Below are 24,528 nucleotides of genomic sequence, written 5' to 3' on the forward strand. Positions count from 1 at the left end.
CGTGCCGGGTGGATCCCAGTCGGGCGCATGCGGGAGTCTGTCTGACTGCCTCCCCACTTCCAGCTTCAGAAAAATGCAAAAAAAACCCCAAAAAACAAAAAACAAAACAAAACAAAAAACCCAAAACATTTTCTACTTCTGTGCATTAGTTCTTACAAAGGAAAAGTGATTTACATGAGCCCTTTTTATTAAGCACTTGACTAGTAGTCTTCTTTGAAAATGATCAAGCCACAGGGCTTTCAATAGATTCTAAATGTATTGCCTTAACTCAGGCAAAACTCATGGTTCTGCCTGACCAGGCGGTGGCACAGTGGATAGAGCGTCAGACTGGGATGCGGAGGACCCAGGTTCGAGAACCCGAAGTCACCACTTGAGCGCGGGCTCATCTGGTTTGAGCAAAAGCTCACCATCTTGGACCCAAGGTCGCTGGCTCGAGCAAGGGGTTACTCAGTCTGCTGAAGGCCCACAGTCAAGGCATATATGAGAAAGCAATCAATGAACTAAGGTGTCACAATGCACAACGAAAAACTAATGATTGATGCTTCTCATCTCTCCATTCCTGTCTGTCTGTCCCTCTCTCTGACTCTCTGTCTCTGGAAAAAAAAAAAACACCCCAAAAAACCCAAAACCAAAAAAACCCACCTCATGTTTTCTATTATAGCTTCTCTCCTAATCATACAGCATGATTTAAAATGTACTTTGTGAAATTATCACAAGATTAGACCTCAATATTCAAATCCTTGCTTTACTCTTCACTCTGATTTTGAGCAAATTACTTAATCCTTCTGAGCTTGTTTCTTTAGCTATAAAAAAGAAAGTCTACCTCACTAACTGGTGTTGGATTCTACATCTGCCTGTGTGGACATGTGCATACACAGGACTGGGGAAGTGTTAGGTAGCCAAACAAACCAAGAAGGAACACTTCAGCGATTGTGTGAATGGAGGGATGAGAAGAGCCGGGGTGGCCAAGCCAGGAAGAACGGTGGGGTCAGATAAAGGGATGAAGAGGGGGATGGAAAGTCACTGCTAATGAGGACAGGGTTTCTTTGTGGAGTGATGTAAACGTCCTGAAGTTAGATAGTGGTGCTGGTTGCACAACGAATATACTAAAACCCATCAGCACATTTTAAAAGGGTGAATGTTATGGTACATGAATGGTATCACTATTACTGTATACCATTATTATCTTTTTTTTAAAAAAAGATCCAGATAACATAGGAACATTTGGAGAGGTAATGGGATTGGAGAATTTTCAAATTCTCTGGTGGAGTGGAGACTCAAGTTCTGATCTGTAGGATAAAAAGTCATTATTTAGGAAGATTGAAAACATTTTTCTTGGGGAATTCTAAATTTTACATTCCTATCCTATCTTCTGAAGTTTCATTTTGATAAGAGAATTCTCCTTCACTTCTTGGGCTAAATTACTAGTGGGATAGTCAGTCACATGGTGTTTTGGAATAGGAAGTAATAGATTGTCAGTACTTGTAGTTTCACCCTCAGGTTCAGGACATCATGAGAAATACTTACCAAAACCACTACCTTAGAGTGCCCTGATGTACTAATCCAAAACAAACAACCATAGGCACAACCATTTAGATTTCTAGTTTATTATTAAATTACATAACAAAGCTTCTTCTATACAGTCAGAAAAATGCACATTTAGATGAGAACAAAAATTAAATACAAATACAATTAAACTGGTTCCAAGAAGTCATTTTAAAAGCAAAAAAATTAGAAAGTGCATTTGGAATAGATTTTTTAAAAATTTGTATTGGCATTTTTCATGAGGAAACATCTTCCATCATGGTAAAGTCTGACTGGAATTGATTTCTTTCCCTAAGAGCTGGCAGGATGGCAATAAATGCAAATACTCTGATACTAAAGTGAGATCTGCATCAAGAAAATGAGAAAGAGCTCTCAAAGACATGGCTCAGCTTTGTCTCCGCTTCTTATCCAATTAACATCCTTAAGAGTCACTTGTCCCTTAATCATTTTCTTTTCCCCTATAAAACTTAAGGGTATGCAGACGTAGAAATAACAAGATTAGTGTATAAAGACCATGATGTAAAGCTCTGCATCTTTTTTGGAGACCAGGCTAAACAACCTAATCCAAAAGGAGAATGGAATGCAACCACTTACATTTTCTGAGTAGAATCCATCTGTTCTTTAGTTACATTTGCCACAGATTCAGTGTAACACTAGACATGGCCATTTATCCCCAGCTTAATGCTGCAAGTCAGAAAACTCAATTTCCAAGAAATCACATCTAGCTAATGATCAAATGTAAGGTATTAGAAAGCAAAAAGGCTAGTCCAGTTCTTTTTTTTTTTTTCCTGAAGTTGGAAACAGGGAGGCAGTCAGACTCCCGCATGCGCCCGACCAGGATTCACCCGGCACGCCCACCAGGGGGTGATGCTCTGCCCATCTGGGGCGTCGCTCTGTTGCAACCAGAGCCATTCTAGCGCCTGAGGCAGAGGCCATGGAGCCATCCTCAGTGCCTGGGCCAACTTTTCTCCAATGGAGCCTTGGCTGCGGGAGGGGAAGAGAGAGACAGAGAGGAAGGAGAGGGGGAGGGGTGGAGAAGCAGATGGGTGCCTCTCCTGTGTGCCCTGGCCAGGAATCAAACCCGGGACTCCTGCACTCCAGGCCGACGCTCTACCACTGAGCCAACCGGCCAGGGCTAGTCCAGTTCTTTAAAGTCCTTTTCACCAAGTTGAGATTTTTAACAGTGAAATAGAAAATGAATGATGGGAATGCAAATCCAAGATGCCTAAATTGCAAAGAGGCCAAAAGGCTCAGTAAGTACATTTATCTATTTAGATGTATTCAGCAGCTAATAGGAAAGAGCTAAAGTAAATGTATTTGGTTCTAGGTTTAAAAAAAATTAAAAAGTGCCCTCATGATCTCTCATCATCTGCCTCCATCCTCAGGATTGTACTCATGCCTGATCTGAGTACTGGGCAGCACAGAAAATGGCATTCTCTGCAAAGTGGATTTAGGTACGAGGAGAGAGAAACAGTGGAGGGCAGCCCTTTTCTAACATTAGACAAAGGATGAGCAACGCTGGTTACAGGGACCCTTCAGCATCTCATAGTAATAACAACAGAATGCAGAGGTAGCCAGGGAAGAGCAACTAAAGCACTTGGATATTTGGGCTTGAAATTTAGTAACAGATTTGTTAAACTTTTACTAGTTACCAGCACACATGAAAACAAAATCTCAAAAGTACGCCTTCTGGAATTTTTTGCCTTTATGTTGCCATGGCTTCTCATACTTTCCAGTGAAATGGAAAGTTCTGAGTGGTTACAAAAAGATCCCCAAAGGAAAGATCATTTATATAAGACAGTAGCTAGGGGAGACTGCTCCCCTAAGAGGCAACATCTCTAACAATAGGAGACTCCTTCTGCTCAGACTTGCTCTGAGAGTAGCTCACTGTTGGCTCCAGAGCCCAGCAATGGGTCTGTCAGGACAGCGAAATGATGAAAAAAAACCAAGATGGTAAAACACACACACACAAAAAACCCGATGACATGAAATCGAAAGAGTTCTTAAATCAGCCACCACCGGGTCCAAAGTGAGCCTCTGCTTGTGAACGGCACAATTCTACTTCCTTGCTCTAGGTTCTCTTTCTGCGAATACAGGAACCTCGGAGGGAAGGGTGGGTGCTGTCCTGGCCATCTGCACTCGGCCCTGGTCACCTCACTATGGGCTACAGCGCTGGGAGGGGGGTCAGACATATCTGACACCTTTTCAACTTCCTTGGAAGAACTAATTTATCTTTGTAAAGAAAATAACCAACGCAATCCCGTCACTTCATCTAAGCAGAACCCCAATGGAAAGGCGCACGCGTTGTCAGAGGGTTTGCTGCTGAGCTGCAGCTAGAGCAGCTCAGGATGGAGTTTCCTGTCGCACACTCAGCTTCAATGAATGCACCAAATAATCAGACCAGTAAAAAAGACTGGTAGTATAATTAAATAAATAATTTTATTTAGGATAATTCAGATTTATAAATGCCAATTATATAGCAACCAAAGTCCCATAAATTCTGGCTGAGGTACAACCATCAATCAAGGCCCTTTGAAAAATCAAAGATAATAAAGCATCAGGGGAGAAAAACTTTGTTCTCCCAACAGAGAATTTAATAAATGGACTTCGCTGATCTTGGAAGGTTCACATTGGGAAAACTTAAAACTTTCTTTTAAGGGCAGACCCAATCAACTATTGATCAACCAATCCATAGTTAGAAAAATAAACCCCATAGTTAAAAAAAATCAAATGCCGTTCATACCCAGAACATAAAAAAACTTTGACACCAGAATGAAAAACCTCTCAGTCTCTGTATCAGATCATGAGTTAGTATACCCATTAACCTGTACATCAAGCTCATGTAAATGACACACCATCGACACATTATGATGTAGTTACAAATTAATTATTGATAGCCTTTAATTCCTGGTAGCACACTCTGAAGCCAATATTATAAATACCATAATAAATTCCAATGGGGAAAGCAGCCTTCTCCTTTAGTGAGGACTGCAGATGGTGGAAGTCTTCAAACTATTCGTGGTAGTTCGTTAGACAAGAAATACATTTACAGAAACTGAGAAATGGTTAAACTTGAATTCTGGTGGGTAGTTTAAGATTCTGTCACTGTCTGGGGATGATAACAGGAGACAGGTGCAGATGGAGACAGATTCTGTCACATGCATCTTCAACAGTGAAACTGTTCTCTGGGTGTTTGGAAAAGCTTAACAGATTTGGAATGAATAGATTTTCACAGAACACAGAATTCTTGTTATATCACACGGTAGTTCTTTAAACTTTGCTCATAAATCGTGGAGCATTTACAAATGGAATTATTTGAATGGTGACCCCTCAATCACTGTCTTTTTACATGTGGCTTTTTCAACTGATCTCACTGAAAACTGAGCAGTCTCCTCGCTCACTTACCAGTGCAAATCCTGACGTAATGAAGGATAGTTGGGGACAGTGACAGACATTGGCTATTAGTTTCTGTTGTCCTAGTAGAACTAAAATTTCAATTTCGTATAGTAGCAAATATTAACTCAATGGAATAAACAAAAATCAAAACAGTAATTGACTCCTTTAAAATAAGCCTGTCATTCTTGATGTTTTTCCAGCAATACAGTTAACCCATGTGCACACAATTAAAAAGAAAATTGTTTTTGCAGTGTTTCTCGTTCCAGACAACCTCAACTTTGTTGAAGGTGGCCCGTCAGGATCTCAAAGAAATCTGTGAAAAATGGCATTTTCCTTGAATACCTAAAGAGTAGAAATATTTATAGCACAGATTATCAAGAAATGAGTTGTGATCTGTCATCATGAGTGTAAAAGAAAAGGAAAAGTACTGTTTTATTCACAACCCATTGTGGAAGCTAGAAAGAAAGCAGTCTTTGGATACAGAGATCTGGCTTTCTGAAGCGTTGGCCAGAAGACCGGGCGTGTCGTCGGCCTTCAACACTGCTACTGAAGCACAGACACTCTGTCCTGACTGGTTTACTTACCTCCTGGGGAGATAAATGCAACTGCAAACTTTTTCTTTTTCAAAAACTAAACACAGAAGGAAGTGTGTGTTAGAAAAAACAGCACAGAAAAGCTGGCTTCAGCTCAACCCGACCGTGTCAGTGTCCATCACTGTCAGTCTTGACTTATCAGGCTAATTATCAGGACGGCCGATTTCTCCTTCCCACTTTTCCTTATTCCAGGTCAGGGCCCGAGAGTAGTAGTTGTCAAGAGTCCCTGGAGATGTCCCATCAATGGAAAGCATACAGCAGCAATAGGATGGTACAGACACCAATAACACCGCCCAGGATGAGCGAGTCTCGCCGCTTTCTAAGGTTGATTCGCTGGATCAGGCTGTTCACAGCAGGAAAACGATCTTTGGGAAATCTTTATTAAGGGCATATTTGGAAGCCTCTTTAGTGTGAAGTCACAGAAATCACAAAAATTGAGATCAGCAGAGTCCAGAAACAAGTAATGAGAAGAAAATCATACTGATGGAGTACAGTCTTGAGCAGACACACATATCAAAGCGAAAATGCTATGGCCCCTGTAACACTGCAGTACACAAGTAAGATTAAACAAAAATTAATAGAGAGAGGGGAGAAGAAAATAATGACAGCTGCTGCCATGTATTAAGAAATTACTGCCAGGCTTCAGGTCAGGGTGATCAGAAACAGGGAGGCGTATACATTGCCAGCCACCAGCACCATCCCCATTCCACCCACGGCGCCTCCCCTACTTCCCTCATCAGCCCTCCCAGCACACACACACTCTGTCTCTCTCTATCCTCTCTCAGGAGACTGAAAAGTTTTGCCAGAGAGTTTTGAAGCCTATCGATAAGTCCCACTGGATTGGCAAGTGGTGGGAACCAACTCTAGGGTCTGTATACTCAGGCACTGTTTCTATTAAGAATTTTTACTCACTTTCCACCTGTAGGTAGGTAGGAAAGTGAGTTAAACTCCTCTAAGTGTCCTATTTGGGAAACAAGGGTTTTGTAGCAGTTACAGCTGTATTTTCCTTAGTAGTTTAAAATATCTTCACACTCTTACTTGTTTGTATGTTGCAGACCAAACTATATCTTATACTGTTTTGCATTTCTAGCAATCTTTTCTGTCTATACACCTGCAGGTGCACCATTTTTGTTAACAGAGGTATTAGGTCAAGGTCAGAAACCAACAACACAACCAGCTAGGATACTAGAGCTTGATCATCACGATTTTCTGTGACACAATGACTCCCGGCAGAAACTGAATTTGTATACTTATATATCCTACATATTGTATGATTAGACCATGTTTTCTTCCCATCTTGAATTGCCCATTGCATCTAGAACAGAGCTCTATATCCTGTAGTCATCAATATGTATTTTGAATTAAGTAATGAAAAAAAGAATAATTTGCAGATATAATTCTTAAAATGTAGAAGAGCAGGAAGCTGAAGGCAAAACTTTTACAAGGTACAAATCTCATATAGTGTAAATGCTTAATTTTTCCTTGCTTAATTAGTAAAAGAAGGAGCAACAACCTCCTTAGAAAGTATGAAAACTTTTGGAATTAGGAAACCCTGTCTATCGTGGACATATTACTCCAGCATACCTTTAGTGAACCTTCCTTCTCTCTTTCTAACATTTATTTATTTTTGAGATTTTATTTATTGATTCTACAGAGAAAGGAGGTGGGAAGCGAGAAGTATCAACTCATAGTTGCTTCACTTTTAGTTGTTCATTGCTTCCTGTATGTGTCTTGACCAGGCAAGCCCAGGACTTTGAACCGGCGACCTCAGCATTCCAGGTCGACACTCTATCCCCACTACGCCACCACAGGCCAGGCCCCTCTCTCTTTCTATACTAATCTAGTTCAGTTCATGTAACAGGATAAAGCTGACCTTGCCCTCTGCCATCAGGTGTACATACAACCTCAAGATTGGCCAGGAAGAATACTCCCTCTTATTGGCCAGTGACTGGATTAGAAATAGGCAGTGACTCAAGCTGGGGAATACCACAGTCCTCTGAGACTACCAGAGCTGTTAGAAAAGACACTATTTTTTCCCAAAGGATTTTTGGTAGAAGTTGACTCATAATCATCTCTATCACCATGAGAAAAAACCTGCCTGAAAATGAGGCCAACATACAGGAAAACAGAAATAAGAGATGGAGTAGGTGTGGGGCACAAAGAGGAAAGGCAGATTCTTTTTTCCCCTTCCTTGCCAAGTGAGAGGAAGGGAGATAAGAGAGACAGACTCCCACATGTGCCCCAACTGGGAGTCACCTGGCAACCCTCGTTTGGGGCTGATGCTCTTCCCATAAGGGGCCATGCTCTCAACCGAGCTATTTTTAGTGGAGCCTGAGGTGGAGGCTTCACAGAGCCATCCTCATTGTGTGGGGCTGTTGCGCTCGAATCAATTGAGCCATGGCTGTGGGAGAGAAAGAGAGAAGGTGGGGGCAGAGAAGCAGATGGTCACTTCTTCTGTGTGCCCTGACTAGGAATTGAACCCAGGACATCTACACACAGGGCTGATGCTCTACCACTGAGCAAACTGGCCAAGGCAGATTCTTGATATTAATATTTGAGGCCCTAAATTCAGCTACACTTTAAGCCAAATTGTACCCTTGAATTTTACAGATAGATGAATAAAATAATTCTCTCCTATTCTGCTTAAGTCAGCCTGAATTTGGTTTCTGTAACTACCACTCTATGGAGTCCTGACTAACTCACATCCATTATATTTGATTTTTTAACACACATCCCTGTAGAATAATTGTAATTTGTGATGAGAAAATAAGATAATGTATAGAACAGTACTCTGTAAACTGTATAGCCCTACATAAAATATAAATAATTTTGGATGTGTGGTTTTAAAACAAAATTCGTAAAAATTAGAAAATACCAACACACTGCAGAATATTCTTTTCCCTAGGCAACTAAGGTATCAGACTAAAAGGGACTTTAAATTATCCAAATGAGAAGAAACTACACTTTTGAAAATTATATAGGCCCTTTTCTACCTTAGTAACTGGGGAAGGAAACCTTTTTCCCTAAAAGGCTTTATTTCTTAGAGAGTAAGCAAAAAGTTTCAGAGTAGCAGGCTTATCAGTTTCCCCACTGGGTTCTCTACGTTACCAGTAATACCAACTTAATTTTTAAACTGAAGAATTAAAAAGGTAGAGGTCACAACAAATAAGCAGGGAATCTTTCATAGAGTTCTATCATGACTTGAGTTGATAGAACTATCATAGAATCTAATCATGACTTGAGTTGAACACAAGTCACAATGAAAATACTCTGTAAGCAGATGCAAGTCATCTATGCATGCCTGTTTTCTTCTTTCCCCTTCTAAGAATCTCCCACTGACTTGTCCTCCAAACTGAAAAAGGAAGCGTATGACTTATGATGTTTAGGTAAGAATAATGTATACCATGGAGTTCTAACATGAATATAAGAACTTTTGAAAAGTAAAATAATTTTGTGAACAATTTGAAAATTCACATTTATAAATTTCTCCTCAATCTAATAATAAACCTCTGGTGTGCAATCTTTCAGAAATGGTAATAAACAATATGCACTTTCAAAAAAAATAAAAATAATCACACAAACAACATGCATTTATGAAGTAGGAATGCAGGGTAATTAGTGCTGCTTCTGCTACTGAGGACGGACGACAACCTGCTGGGGGCAGTGACAGGAAAGCGTGCACACACACACACACACACACACACCCAGAAGACCCACGATTTCAAGCTTCCAAAAAGGATACTGGCCAAAGTGTTCATTTTGCTCTGAATCGACTTCAACATTCCTCTCTGTGAAGTCATATTTTCTTTTGTTGCCATAGCAATGCTTCAAGGGAGAAAAAGAGAAGCTAATTAAATTGGTATTTCAGATTATCCTACATAGATCCATCATATCCTTAAAGGTGAACAGAAAACTAAGGTGAACAATATCATTTTGAAAAGCGCTGGACAGAAAATTTTAAGAAAAAAGATCACTTCTCAGACTACATCCCCACTGCTATCTTGTACCTTTTTGGGCAAGGCAGTAGGCCATTTCCTGTGGTTTATTTTTTCAAAGTAACAAATTAAATAAGATAGTAACAGACAGATCGCATACTATACAAGAGCTCCTTAAAGTGGCTGTGAAAGGCCCCAGCTTCTATAAATATTCTTAATCAGAAAAGAGCGCTGAGAGGGAAGGAATTACTTTCATAAAAATAGAACCAAAAGTGTCACATAGCACAAAATATTCATACAACCAGACTTCAATTCATGAAAAGACTATGTTCCAAAAATCTACTTGAAAACCAACCAAGCAGATTTTGGGACACACACGCAACATTATGCTGGATTCCTAAGCCAGGTGGCAAAGTTATCAAACGAGAGAGAAGGAAAATGTCACTGCGCAATATCGTCTCTTCCATGTGACTTCTTTGACGTCCTTTTAAAAAGAATCTCAGTTAACATCTTTTTGCTATCACTGCCAAGATTATTAACTTTCAACATTCTTATCTCTCTGGACATTAAAATCTTATAGAGCAGGGTCAGTATCCATTTTCATATGCAACACATAAGGGAATGTTCTAGATATTGATACTATAAAAAGTATTAGGAAATAGAAACGTTCTTGAGTAATTCAGAAAACATATAAGACATTAGAGGAAAAGAAAACCTGTTGCTCTGAGGAGATTCTGGGAAGCTGGTAGTCACAGCACAAATTCCTGACCTCATCTCCGGCCCAGTTACCTCCAAGGAGGAATACAAGAACAAAGGCAGATGTGCTGGGAAAGGCCCATCTGAGGGCCAAAGCTCTTTTGAGATCTCTAAGGGAAGAAAGCCAAGGAGGGCTACACTCTCTCAAGTGAGGGAACAACCAGGAAACTGCTGCAGAAAGACTAGATTTTTTTTTTCCAGCCTGGGGCAAAGACTGAGGTTTCACTGCATTCTGAGGAGCCCAGACTCTGGAAGGTACAGGGCTGCAGTGATGGACTGAATTGCTCCCAGTCCCTGTGGCTGGAAAAGGCTGCCACATACAACCACAGAAGCCAGCAAGCAGAGTTCAGTCTTTCAGCTAGTGCGATACCTGTTGCTAGGAGGACATATTGCTGAGTCATACAGTACCATCTGCTATGTCACTGCTTTAGGGTCTCTATAGCAGGGAGCTGACCGAACATATCTCTGGATAAACGAGACCTGGTATCCTATTGAAGGAAAATGTTTAGAGAGTACTCTAAGCAGATGACAAATGAATCAAAACTGAAATTTCAGATTTGAGAAGGCAAAGAAGAAATAGAAGCATGTAAGAAGATACTCAGGGTGGGGCAAAAGTAGGTTTGCAGTTGTATGAAAAACAATACAATAATTACTAAATAATACAAGAATAAACTGTCATGTAGTCACAACTGTAAACCTGCTTTTGCCCAGCCCTGTATAAAAGTATATTTATTCCCTGGCCGGTTGGCTCAGCGGTAGAGCGTCGGCCTAGCGTGCGGAGGACCCGGGTTCGATTCCGGCCAGGGCACACAGGAGAAGCGCCCATTTGCTTCTCCACCCCTCCGCCGCACTTTCCTCTCTGTCTCTCTCCTCCCCTCCCGCAGCCGAGGCTCCATTGGAGCAAAGATGGCCCGGGCGCTGGGGATGGCTCTGTGGCCTCTGCCTCAGGCGCTAGAGTGGCTCTGGTTGCAACATGGCGACGCCCAGGATGGGCAGAGCATCGCCCCCTGGTGGGCAGAGCGTCGCCCCTGGTGGGCGTGCCGGGTGGATCCCGGTTGGGAGCATGTGGGAGTCTGTCTGACTGTCTCTCCCTGTTTCCAGCTTCAGAAAAATGAAAAAAAAAAAAAAAAAAAAGTATATTTATTAAAGCATTATTTGGAATAGTAAAAGACAAAACAAAAAAACTGGAAACACTGGAATGGTTTAGTAGATTATGGTTTAACCATATTATAAAATACTATTTGGTTATTTCTATTAACCTGGAGGGATGTTTATGACATACTAAATGATTAAAACAAGCCACAGAATGTGTACAGTATAAATATCTTTTTTATTTTAAGAAGCAAAACACTTTGTGTGTATTTGTATGGCAGTAAGAAAGGTATTAATTAATTACACAACTGTCAGTTAATACAAGTTATTTTAGGGGAAAGGCATAGGGGAGCACTACCTGGAGATGAACCTAAACACTACAGATTTGTTTAAATCAGTGGTCCCCAACCCCCGGGCCGCAGACTGGTATTGGTCCATGGGTCATTTGGTACCGGTCCGCAGAGAAAGAATAAATAACTTACATTATTTCTGTTTTATTTATATTTAAGTCTGAACGATGTTTCATTTTTTAAAAATGACCAGATTCCCTCTGTTACATCCGTCTAAGACTCACTCTTGATGCTTGTCTCGGTCACGTGATACATTTATCCGTCCCACCCTAAAGGCCGGTCCATGAAAATATTTTCTGACATTAAACCTGTCCATTTCCCTGGCCGGTTGGCTCAGTGGTAGAGCCACTTCTGGTGTGCAGGAGTCTTGGGTTCGATTCCCAGCCAGGGCACACAGGAGAAGCGCCCATCTGCTTCTCCACCCCTCCCCTCTCCTTCCTCTCTGTTTCTCTCTTCCCCTCCCGTAGCCAAGGCTCCACTGGAGCAAAGTTGGCCTGGGCGCTGGGGATGGCTCTATGGCCTCTGCCTCAGGCGCTAGAATGGCTCTGGTTGCAACAGAACGACGCCCCAGATGGGCAGAGCATCGCCCCCTGGTGGGCGTGCCAGGTGGATCCCGGTCAGGCACATGCGGGAGTCTGTCTGACTGCCTCCCCATTTCCAACTTCAAAAAAATACGAAAACAAAAAACAAAAACAAAAAAAACCCTGTTCATGGCCCAAAAAAGGTTGGGGACCACTGGTTTAAATTGTTACAATAAGAACATCATACTTTTATAATATATAAATATCTAATAAAAAAATTAGAGCAATTTCACCTAAGTGATTAAAAAATGTTAATAACAATATTAGTACCAAGTCTACTACTGTTATTTACCTCAATACTACTGAGTCAAACAATAATGATAAGGTTTTCTCCAGATCCTAGAAAAGCTCAAGGACTGAAGGATCAGGTACATCTGAAGGCAGAAGTGTGGAAAAGAGCTAGAAAGGAAAATTTGTACAAAGAATTGTCAGAACCCAAACTTATCTTCCCAAACTGTGCAGTCAGATGACTGCTCCCAGTTCAATAAAAGACCTAACTTCAGAGATGAGACCTAGGGACACTGACATTTTGAAGTCCTCTGAGAAAGAGCCAGGTCCCTTCATGATCACCCATTGTGAGACCTACCACTCAAATCCCACCATCATGCACACAGAATGAACTTCCAATCATTGTATTTTGAAGCCTCATCCTTAAATATGAACAAAGAGCCAAGAATCACCAGACATTTGAGGAGAGCCTCTAATATAAAGGGTAGAGATCTAAATAAACCAGTCAGCAAAAAGAAAAGTGAGTCTGAAGAAGCAGAGGCAGTAAAAGAAGCTCAGGAAACTCTAACATCAAATTATATTTAATGTCTTTGGGATATATCACATCCAAGATATGTATGTTACATGTAAACATGTAAGTGTATCATGTAAACATGTAACATACATATACATGTGTATGTGAGTATCCATTCCTTAAGCAAGCTTGTGTAAATTAAAAAAAAAGGGGATGCAAATAAAAATGTAATAGAAGTGTAGGAAGAACTAATTGAGTAAGCTTCCCAGAAAGTAGGAAAAAAGATAAGTGGAAACAGAGAAAAGGTAAGGAAGAGGTGAGAAAAATAATTATAAACACAAGGAAATTTCCCAAAACTGAAGATGAGTTTCCAGGTTATAAGAGCCTACCAAAAGCCCAGCGCAATAAACTGAGAAAGATGCACACTAAGCTCATCATGGTGAGGTTAAAAACAAAAACACAGGAAAAAGGGAAGATCAAAAAGCTTTCAGAGAAAAAAGCCTTATCAGATGCAAAGGATCAGAAATTTTAATTGGCATTGGACCTACAAAGCAATATATACTAGAAACAATGCCTTCAGAATTTCAAATGATTTCTAACCTACAATTCTATACCTAGTTAAACAACAAATCAGAATTATGGGTAGAATAAAGACATTTTTAGATATGAGTGTGAGAAGTCTAAAATATTTACCTCCTATTTTTTCTCAGGAAGCTACTAAAAGACATGGTCCAGCATAATGAGGGAATAAACTAAGAAGGTAGAAGACACTAAATCCAAGAAATAAGTGATTCAATAAGGGCGATTAGTTTAAGATAATGTTGAAAGGACATCCCAGGACTAGAATAATATCAATATTAACAGGCTTAGAGAATAGTCAGTCAACAGAGAGCAGAAGGAAGCAGGCAATGTCAACTGTACACATGATCTCAGACAAAAGGCCAAGAACCAATACAAGGGGTCCTTGAGTTACAATAGTCTCAACATACGATGACGATGTTTCAAGTTTACGACAAGCACTTCCATAAAAACTTTTAAAAATTGAGTGTTTCGGCTTATGCCATTAGCGTCGTACCTACGGACTCCTACACGAACTAGTTTGGTTGCGGTGCAGCAGAAGAATACACAGTAATGGGGCATATGAGTGAGGGAGTGGATGTCCCCCAGTACGCGTACCTACGCCATTTTAGATTGTTAAAGGCGCGATCCATTTGTGTTAGGCTAGGGTGTGTTTCAACTTACACCAAAATTCAGGTTATGTCACTGTCACAGAAACGGAACTGTGTTGTAACCCAAGGACCTCTTGTATCAACTTTATAATACACTGAATTTTAGATCCAAAATACAAGAGCACAAGAATCAAACTAACAATGTCCTATGTGTCATTAATTCTTATTCATAATATTTCAGGTTAAGTGTACATCTATAACAGCATATGATACATTTAAAATGTGGTTGTTTGAAAATAAATTTACTTTATAAGGTATGTATTTAAAAATTGATATTATGGTCTAGTAACAGAACTCAAACTGGGCTGAGTAATCTGAGGCCAATCTTTGAATCATATATGCCTCTGTTTTTTAAACTGGGATTATCACCAACTCCCATGCACTTTGACACAGAAGTAGATAGAGAAGATTAAAAAATAATTTCTGCAAAGCACTTTGTATTCCTTGGAGAATGGATATTATCAACATACATTATATTATCCTGTTGAATATGCATGATTTCTAGTCCCACACAAAGTATATCTAGACATACTTTCCCATCTCGTAACATCACTTGAAGCCAAGCTGAGTGAAATGTAGGCTGTTATTTCAAGGGTCAAATACTAAAAGGCAAAACATAAGCTCCAAATAATATATAACGCTTTTAAAGTAATAAATCATTGATGTGCTTACTGGAACTTCAACTTTCTTACCTGTTTTGTGAATTACTCTGATACATTTTTCAACAAAAGACAATACTAGCTACACATTTAAAGCTTAAGAACTTATAAATATTGAAAATATTAGTTCTTTTCAATAAATTGATAAAGTTTATAATAAACTGTGTACTTATTTTAAAATGTTATCTCCAAAAGGAGAAAGTAAGTTTTTATATGCAGAATATGTAAAAATAATTTGACACTTAAAAATGTTATAGTATTCATAAGTAATTATAACTAGCTTTCTAGTCAGTGAAATCTCACTTGTGATATCTTATTTTAACACAAAGGGAACTAGTAAAATATGAGACCTCCTAATTACATGTTTTTTGATTATTTTATTTTATTTTATTAAGTGAGATCAGGCAGAAACAGACTGCTGCATGTGCCCTGACTGGGATCCACCTGGCAAGCCCCATACACGGCAATGTTCTGCCTATGTGGGGTATGGCTCCATAGCTCGGCAACTGAGCTATTCTTAGCACCTGAGGGGAGGCCACAGAGCCATCCTCAGTGCTGGGCCAACTCACTGGAACCAATGGAGCCACAGATGCGAGAGAGAGACAGAAAGAGACAGGGAGAGAGGGAGGGGGGAGGAAAGAGAGAGAGAGAGAGAGAGAGAAGGAAGAAAAAGGGAGGAGGGAAGGGGGAGGGGGAGGGGGAGAGAGGGGGAGGGAGGGAGGAGGGGTAGAGAAGCAGATGGTCACTTCTCCTGTGTGCCCTGACTGGGAATCCAACTGGGGATATCCACACACCAGGTCAAAGCTCTACCACTTTTTTTGCTTTTTAATTAGCAAAATAATAGTAGCAGTGGTTTTCAAATTATCCTATCCTATGAAGTATTCCAAAGTTTTATACTAGCCTTTAAATAAGCCAGCTTTAAATTTAAAAGCTTAATTAAGGCAGCCTGGCCCTAGAAGATCAAGCAGAAAAATAAAATAAAAGGAAGGAAAAAAGGAAAAGCATTATAGGAAAACCTAGAAATCTGGCAAAATGTGATCTGATTTCAAGTTCTGATGGAAGGGAAAGCACCACAGGAGATGCTTCCATTGACAATTAGGCAATTCTGTGAAAACTAAATTTAGGTGAAAAACCCAGGTGCATGAAATATGAACAAAATTCCAAGATATAACTATTATAAAAGATTATAATTTATTAAGATTATTATTAATATAAACATTAAAACCTATTGAATAAGAGTCCATATCAATATAAATAAATATGTAGGATATGAACACTGAAATATTTAGAAGTAAATAGGAATAGCTCTGCATCTTATTTTCAAGTAGTTCAGAAAAATAATTGTGGCCTGACCAGGTGGTGGCACAATGGATAGAAAATTGACCTGGGATGCTGAGAACTCAGGTTTGAAACTCTGAGGTCACTGGCTTGAGCACACGCTCATCAGGCTTGAATGTGGGCTCACCAGCTTGAGCATAGGGTTGCTAGCTTGTACATGGGTTCAGAGACCCCATGACCCCATGGTTGCTGGCTTGAGTCCAAGGTTGCTGGCTTGAGCAAGGGGTCCCTGGCTTGGCTGGAGCCCCCTGGTCAAGGCACATATAAGAAAGCAATCAATGAACAACTAAGGTACCATAATTATGAGCTGATGCTTCTCATCTCTGTCCCTTCCTGTCTCTCTCTTGCTTTAAAAAAAAAATTGTGCAAAAGCAAGTATGGCAAAATGTTAACATTTGGGCACTGGCCAGGTAGCTCAGTTGGTCAGAGGGTTGTCCCAACATGCCAAGATTGCGGGTTCAATTCCTGTCAGAGCACATACAAGAATCAACCAATGAGGCCCTGGCCGGTTGGCTCAGTGGTAGAGCGTCGGCCTGGTGTGCGGGGGACCCGGGTTTGATTCCCGGCCAGGGCACATAGGAGAAGCGCCCATTTGCTTCTCAACCCCCCCCCCCTCCTTCCTTTCTGTCTCTTTCTTCCCCTCCCGCAGCCAAGGCTCCATTGGAGCAAAGATGGCCTGGGCGCTGGGGATGGCTCCTTGGCCTCTGCCCCAGGTGCTAGAGTGGCTCTGGTCGTGGCAGAGCGACGCCCCAGAGGGGCAGAGCATCGCCCCCTGGTGGGCAGAGCGTCGTCCCTGGTGGGCATGCGGGAGTCTGTCTGACTGTCTCTCCCCGTTTCCAGCTTCAGAAAAATACAAAAGAATCAACCAATGAATACATAAATAAGTGGGACAACAAATCGATGTTTCTCGCCTCTCCTCTCTCTCTCTCCCTTGCTCTATCTATAAAATCAATAAATAAATTTAAAAAAATAACATTTGGGAAATCTAGATAAAGGATATATGGGAATTCTTTGTACTACTAGAACTCTTATGAAATCTGAAATATATCAAAATAAAAAGTAAAAAACACGTATTAATAATAAGCTACCAATTATAGATTTCCTAGTATTGTCCAGGCACTGTACTCACCATTTTACTCATATCATCTTTAATCTTCACAACAATCTTTTTTTATTTATTTTTTTTATTTTTCTGAAGCTGGAAACGGGGAGAGACAGACTCCCGCATGCGCCCGACCGGGATCCACCCAGCACGCCCACCAGGGGGCGACGCTCTGCCCACCAGGGGGTGATGTTCTGCCCCTCCTGGGCGTCGCTCTGCTGTGACCAGAGCCACTCTAGCGCCTGGGGCAGAGGCCAAGGAGCCATCCCCAGCGCCCGGGCCATCTTTGCTCCAATGGAGCCTTGGCTGCAGGAGGGGAAGAGAGAGACAGAGAGGAAGGAGGGGTGGGGGTGGAGAAGCAAATGGGCGCTTCTCCTATGTGCCCTGGCCGGGAATCGAACCCGGGTCCCCCGCACGCCAGGCCGACGCTCTACCGCTGAGCCAACCGGCCAGGGCCCACAACAATCTTTTAGGGTAGGTATTATCATCAATCCCATGTTGTTGTTTTTTTCAATGAAAGGGAATAGGTGCCACAACACTTTACATTTTAGGACAGGTTGGCTCCCCTTTCTTTTTTCTTTTTTCTTTTTTTTTAAGATTTTATTTATTCAATTTTCAGAGAGGAGAGAGAGGAGAGAGAAAGAAAGGGGAGGAGCAGGAAGTATCAACTCCCATATGTGCCTTGACCAGGCAAGCCCAGGGTATCGAACAGGCGACCTCAGTGTTCCAGGTCGATGCTTTATCCCACTGTGCCACCACAGGTTAGGCAATCCCATGTTTTTAAACACAAGAAAATGAAAGCCCCAAGTAATTTACCCAAGAACAGATATCTAATTAATAATAGCACAGCCAGGTTTCAATCCAAATCACACTTCTAAGCTTGTACTCTTTCTATAAGATGTTAAATATAGTAGTGGTTTAGATAGAGCTTTGGTTCTAGGGTTAGAGAGACTTCAATTTGAGGAATTGAATCTTCAATACTATTTATTAGTAATGGACCAGAGGTATATTACTTACCTTAATTTCTTTTTCTGTTTTGAAGGTAAGTGTCTATCTCATCGGTTATTAGGAGATTAAATAAAGCATGGAAAGCACTTGAGCAATACCAAGGCCTAAGGTAAGAATATCAATGTTCGTTGTTTCCCTGTGTTTCAGTCTACCTTTCCTGAGAAACAATGCTTTCGACATTGCTAAATTCTAAAGTGCAGAGACCATACCTAGTTAACTTGTTTTCTTACTTAAAATAGGTATTTAAAAATTCACTACACCTAGAGAATTAAGCAATTCAAACCTAAAAATAAGCATCCCTACTCTAAGCAAGAAACTTCAATATTACAAATAATATTAAATATTTTCGGCAGCTACTGAATCCAAGTTTACATACACGGTATAAGAAAGACATTTACCAAATCACAGGTTTAAGACCGTTTTCCATTTAAAAATGAGAATAAAAAGATTGATGTTGCAAAAAACGGGTATATATTAATCAGAAAAATCATCCTAGGTAAAAGAATCTAACTCTAGTAATCCTGAAAACAAATATTTTGGGCTTCCGATGTTTTTTACAAGGGAAAAATATAATAAAAATACATTATGATCTAATTAAGTCCTCATCTTTAAGGAAGATGAATTAATTTTAACTCAGTTTTGGGTTGATCTGATATGTTCATTTACGTGCACAGAAATCACAATGAGGTAAAACAAAAAATTATTCCTACCCTGGCCGGTTGGCTCAGCGGTACAGCGTTGGCCGGGCATGTGAAAGTCCCGGGTTCAATTCCTGGTCAGGGCACATAGGAGAAGTGTCCACCTGCTTCTCCACCCCTCCCCCTCTCCTTCCTCTCTGTCTCTCTCTTCCCCTCCTGAAGCCAATGCTCCACTGGAGCAAAGTTGGCCCAGGCACTGAGGATGGCTCCATGGCCTCCACCTCGGGGCTAGAAAGACTTCGATTGTAGCAGAGCAATGCCCCAGATGGGTGGAGCATCGCCCCTGGTAGGCATGCCAGGTGGATCCTGGTCAGGCGTATGCAGAAGTCTGTCTGTCTGCTTCCCCACTTCTCATTTCAAGGGAAAAAGATAAAAATAAAAAAAATATTCCTACCTTATTGTTTCTTCTATTAGACGATCTGAGCTGCAATAAAAAGAAAATTCAAATTCTAGAATTATTAAAAGCACATTTAAAACCTGTACTTAATTTGCCTATATTTTCTAGGTAGATTAACTTTCCAATGATTTATTAAACAGAATACCCGGACTTTTGAAAGCATCTGAAGATTCTGGACTCTGAAATAAATTTAATATTCATAATTTTTATATTTTATTTGTTACCTTAAATCTATTTTTTTATAAAGATTTTATTTATTGATTTTACAGAAAGAGGAGAGAGGAGGGCAGGAGAGTGAGAAGTATTTACATCTTAAAGCTCCTTCCTTTTTGGGGAAACTAAACCAAATCTCAACTTATCACCCATAATTGTTCCTATACTTTCTTCAGTCTTCCTCTCCTTTCCCACAGTCATTCAAATATTATCTTAATAATGAAGTAAAGGGCTCCTTAACAAGTTCTTGAAACAAATAAAATTAACTTGGTAATCATAATTTCCAAAATCTAAAACAGAATCAGCAGTATATAAAAAGAATTATACATCATGTAGGATTTATCCCAGGGATGCAAGGCTGATTCAATATTCAGAAATCAATCAATGTAATCCACTACACACACACACACACACACACACACACACATTTTTGACAGAGACAGAGTCAGAGACAAGGACAGATAGGGACAGACAGACAGGAAGGGAGAGAGATGAGAAGCATCAATTTTTCACTGCAGCATCGATTGCTTTCTCATGTACCTTGACCAAAGGCTACAGCAGAGTGAGTGACCCCTTGCTCAAGCCAGAGACCTTGGGTTTCAAGCCAGTGACGTTTGAACTCAAGCCAACGACCATGTCTATGAACCCATGCTCAAGCCAGCAACCCTGCACTCAAGCTGGAAGAGCCTGTGCTCAAGCCGGCAACCTCGGGGTTTTGAACCTGGGTCCTCTGCATCCCAGTCCAATGCTCTACCCACTGCACCACTGCCTGGTCAGGCTGTAATCCACCATATTAACAAGTTAAAAAAGCATTTGATAAATCCAAATACCCATTCATGAAAAAAGTTCTCAGAAATATAGAAATAAAGAGATATTTCCTCACCTTGATAGAGAACATCTACAAAAACTTACATCTAGCATTGTACTTAAAAGTAAAAGACTAAACATTTCCCCCTGAGATCTGGAAAAGGGCAAGGAAATCAATTCTTACCACTCCTATTTAACATAATGCTGGCAGTTCTAGCCAATACAATGAAGCAAGAAAAGGAAATAAAAGGTATACAAATTGGAAAGAAATAAAACTGTCTCTATTTGCAAATAAAATGACTGTCTATATAAAAACTCCTACAACAAATAAGTGAGTTCAGCAAAGCCACAGGATACAAATAAACCAGCAAATATCAACTGTACTTCTATATACTGGGAGTCTCTGATTTACAGTGGTTTGACTTATGATTTTTCATCTTTACAATATTGAGAAAGTGCTACACATTCAGTAGAAACCAGCTAGGATAAACTATGTTGTTCAGTAGGTTAGGTGCATTAAATGTACTTTGACTTAGGAGATTTTCAATTTATGAGGAACATTACCCCATTGTAAGTCACAAAGCATCTATACTAGCAATAAACATATAGACAATAAACTTAAAATACAATACCATTTATAATTGCTCAAAAAAAGAAATACTTAAGTGTAAATCTAAACTGATATAGAACTTGTATGCTGAAAACTACAAAATGCTGATGAAATCAAAGAATATCTAAATAAACGAAGACACATACTATGTGCATGGATTCGAAGATTCAACTAAAGATGTCAACTCTCCCCAAATTGATATACAGATTTAACACAATTGGTTAGAAAATAAACCCATTATATTTTGTTTTCAAAAATAATGTTCCTGAAGAGTGAGGTTGAAATGGCCACTAAGGAACACTTCTCTATATTACATAGATAGAAAATTCTTTGACATTGTTTGTGGTACACAGATATAACCCTTATATAATGAGTACTTTCCTTAAAAGATATGCTTTCTGAAAATGACATTTTGACCAATTAAGATATTTTAATTAATTAATTAATTAATTAATTATTCAGTGAGAGGAGGGGAGATAAGAGAGACAGACTCCCACATGTACCCCAACTGGGATCCACCTAGCAACCTCCATCTGGGGCTGATGAAACCAAACTATCCTCAGTAGCTGAAGCCGACACTTGGACCAACCTAGCTATCTTCAGCACGTGGGGCCAACACTTGAACCAACTGAGCCACTGGTTGGAAGAGTGGAAGAGAGATAGAAGGGAGAGAAGGAAGGGAAGAGAAGCAGATGGTAATTTCTCATGTGTGTTCTGACTGGGGAAGATGATTGCATGTCAGGCTGACGCTCCATCTACTGAGCAGCCAGACATGCTGATTAAAATCATATTTTAAATGTAATAAGACTATTCTACTTAGATGAATCATATTAAAAATCTTATAAAGCAGGCCCTGGCCGGTTGGCTCAGCGGTAGAGCGTCGGCCTAGCGTGCGGAGGACCTGGGTTCGATTCCTGGCCAGGGCACACAGGAGAAGCGCCCATTTGCTTCTCCACCCCTCCGCCACGCCTTCCTCTCTGTCTCTCTCTTCCCCTCCCGCAGCCGAGGCTCCACTGGAGCAAAGATGGCCCGGGCGCTGGGGATGGCTCTGTGGCCTCTGCCTCAGGTGCTAGAGTGGCTCTGGTCGCAACATGGCGACACCCAGGGTGGGCAGAGCATCGCCCCCTGGTGGGCAGAGCGTCGCCCCTGGTGGGCGTGCCGGGTGGATCCCGGTCGGGCGCATGCGGGAGTCTGTCTGACTGTCTCTCCCTGTTTCCAGCTTCAGAAAAATGCAAAAAAAAAAAAATCTTATAAAGCAAATACTCATGCCTCCATTTCTTTTTTGAATAAAACTAATTTTCAATGTTTTCTTAAAAGGATAAATTTTCATGAAGATAAGTCATTTTATATATTTGAAATTGACAATGTATCTTTATACTATAGAAATTTTACAGTACCATCTGAACTGCAGTCAAAGAAAATAGTTTGCTGAATTCACCTGAAAAGGAAACCAACCTAAGAGGCTCTACTTATAAAGAAAACTAAAATTATAATCCCAAATATCCTACCCAATGGAGGAAGAAGACTCCCTTGCCCCCAGTATCCTTAGTTTATACAGTGGCATAAACAAAGGAAGGCCAGTGAAATTAAATTTTCTTTTCAGATTGCCAAAAGTCTCCAATTCCTTACTTATTTGGCTAAGACCTCCACTAAGTAAACACCTTTCATTAAAAGCATCTGGGATATTATGAATACAATGCAACAACAGAGAGGCTCCATAAAAATGGCACAATCAAGTAAAACTTGAATGTAAAATTACTTTCCTTTGGGGCATAAAATATATAATCAAGTGAAATTATCCTTCTTACACAAGTACTTCATAACAGCCCAGGGCTATCTCATAAAGTCATCTAGCAGCTGTAATTAAGCAACAAGTTTATGTTTCTTTCCAGACCAATTTAAACTAGCTGTAAACCATAAACTAAATTCATCACCAATTATGGTACCAGGAATCATAAAAGCTACTTTTAAATAATTCTTTTGAAAAATATTTCATCTCACCAATACATATACACATTGAAAATGGCACAAACTGCAAGAATAGAAATGGGATTTCAAGTCTCTATTGTAAAGCAATTTAAACCAACAAAATATCAGAACTTGGCAAAATCACTTAGATAACACCTAATTGGAATCTTTTAAATTTTAAGAGTAGATGAATAAGTGCATTAACAAGTAAACATGTAAAGGAGAAAAGAAATAAGTACATAATAAAAATTTTAAACTGATCCCTTTGTAAACTGCAGTTGACGAGGTTATTATAAACCAATCATTTACATCTAGCATTATGGAGATCCAGTCTTCCTCATAAAGTTACCCAGCAAGACCCTTAAGGTCTGTTAAATGAAGAAGCTGCAGTAGGATACAAAAACCTGTTTTAATGCTTAACAGACTTTTATTTTACAGATAATATTTGGAAAATACAGAAAAACAAAGATGGAAGAAGAAATCTAGCACCATTTATTGAAAAGGCTATCATTTTTCCAATTAATTGCCTTTAACTCTCTGTCAAAGATCAGTTGACTGTGTAGGTCCATTTCTGGGCTCTCTATTCTGTTCATTGATCTACTTGTGTATTCTTTCAACAATGCCACACTGTCTTGATTACCATAACATAAATGCAAGTTTAAATGGGGAAGAAGTTTTTGTTTCTTTTCTTCCTTCTGCAAAGTATTTTAACCAAACATTTTGGTACAAATAAAATTTTAAAATGTACACTGTTTGTTCAACTATAGCAGAAGCAGAAAGCTTAAGAATGAATGTGGGGAATCACAGTAGCCATTTGCGTTCTTTAGATAAATGGTATAAAAATGGTATAAAAAAAAATGAAAATCCTGAAAAACTACCTGAATCATAAAGAACCTATGAAATATTAAGTAAGCAATTTCTAATTTATTTCTAAAAACTTCTAAAAAATAACTGTGTATCAATATAAGCCAATGTGCTTACATAAAAATGGAACTATATTTTTCTTTTTTTCTTTTTTTTTTTCTTTTTAAAGGAAAGGTTTTTTTTTGTTTTTTTTTTTAATTTTTTATTTATTCATTTTAGAGAGGAGAGGGAGAGAGAGAGAGAGAGAGAGAGAGAGGGGGGGGGGAGGAGCTGGAAGCATCAACTCCCATATGTGCCTTGACCAGGCAAGCCCAGGGTTTCGAACCGGCGACCTCAGCATTTCCAGGTCGAGGCTTTATCCACTGCGCCACCACAGGTCAGGCCTATATTTTTCGTTATATGTTTCCTTCACATACTTACAATGCAGAAAACAATTCTTTAATAAATATAATTAGAAAAATTCAGTAATATTATCAATCATGACATTCATGAAACTATAAAAAATAAAACGACTACTTAGCCTCTCTTACACCCTAGAACAGGCATGGCCAACAGTTTTTGCCCCCAGGCCGGACAAAATATTAAAATAAAAAAAAATGTTAAATACAAAAACAATTCATTTAAGTAAACACAATATTGTTATGT

At 39.8% G+C, this 24,528-nt stretch overlaps 1 protein-coding gene across 4 annotated transcripts in view; it reads right to left on the bottom strand.

Annotated features, from left to right (window-relative positions):
- Positions 1-2,316: 2,316 nt before the first annotated feature.
- GOSR1 (golgi SNAP receptor complex member 1) overlaps positions 2,317-24,528 on the bottom strand; it is a 48,795-nt gene continuing 26,583 nt past the window's right edge. For 2 of the 4 annotated variants that reach the window (XM_066263123.1, XM_066263122.1), the window contains exons 7-9: positions 19,419-19,448; positions 9,277-9,359; positions 2,317-5,899 (exon numbers count right to left, since the gene is read on the bottom strand). In XM_066263123.1, coding sequence (XP_066119220.1) covers positions 5,775-5,899; positions 9,277-9,359; positions 19,419-19,448 — 238 coding nt within the window. In that variant the 3' untranslated portion in view covers positions 2,317-5,774. The remainder of the gene's footprint in view (positions 5,900-9,276; positions 9,360-19,418; positions 19,449-24,528) is intronic. The other 2 variants (XM_066263125.1, XM_066263124.1) reach the window with 2 other exon arrangements.

The sequence above is a fragment of the Saccopteryx bilineata genome, chromosome 2 (genome assembly GCF_036850765.1).
Source record: "Saccopteryx bilineata isolate mSacBil1 chromosome 2, mSacBil1_pri_phased_curated, whole genome shotgun sequence".
NCBI classification, from domain to species: domain Eukaryota; kingdom Metazoa; phylum Chordata; class Mammalia; order Chiroptera; family Emballonuridae; genus Saccopteryx; species Saccopteryx bilineata.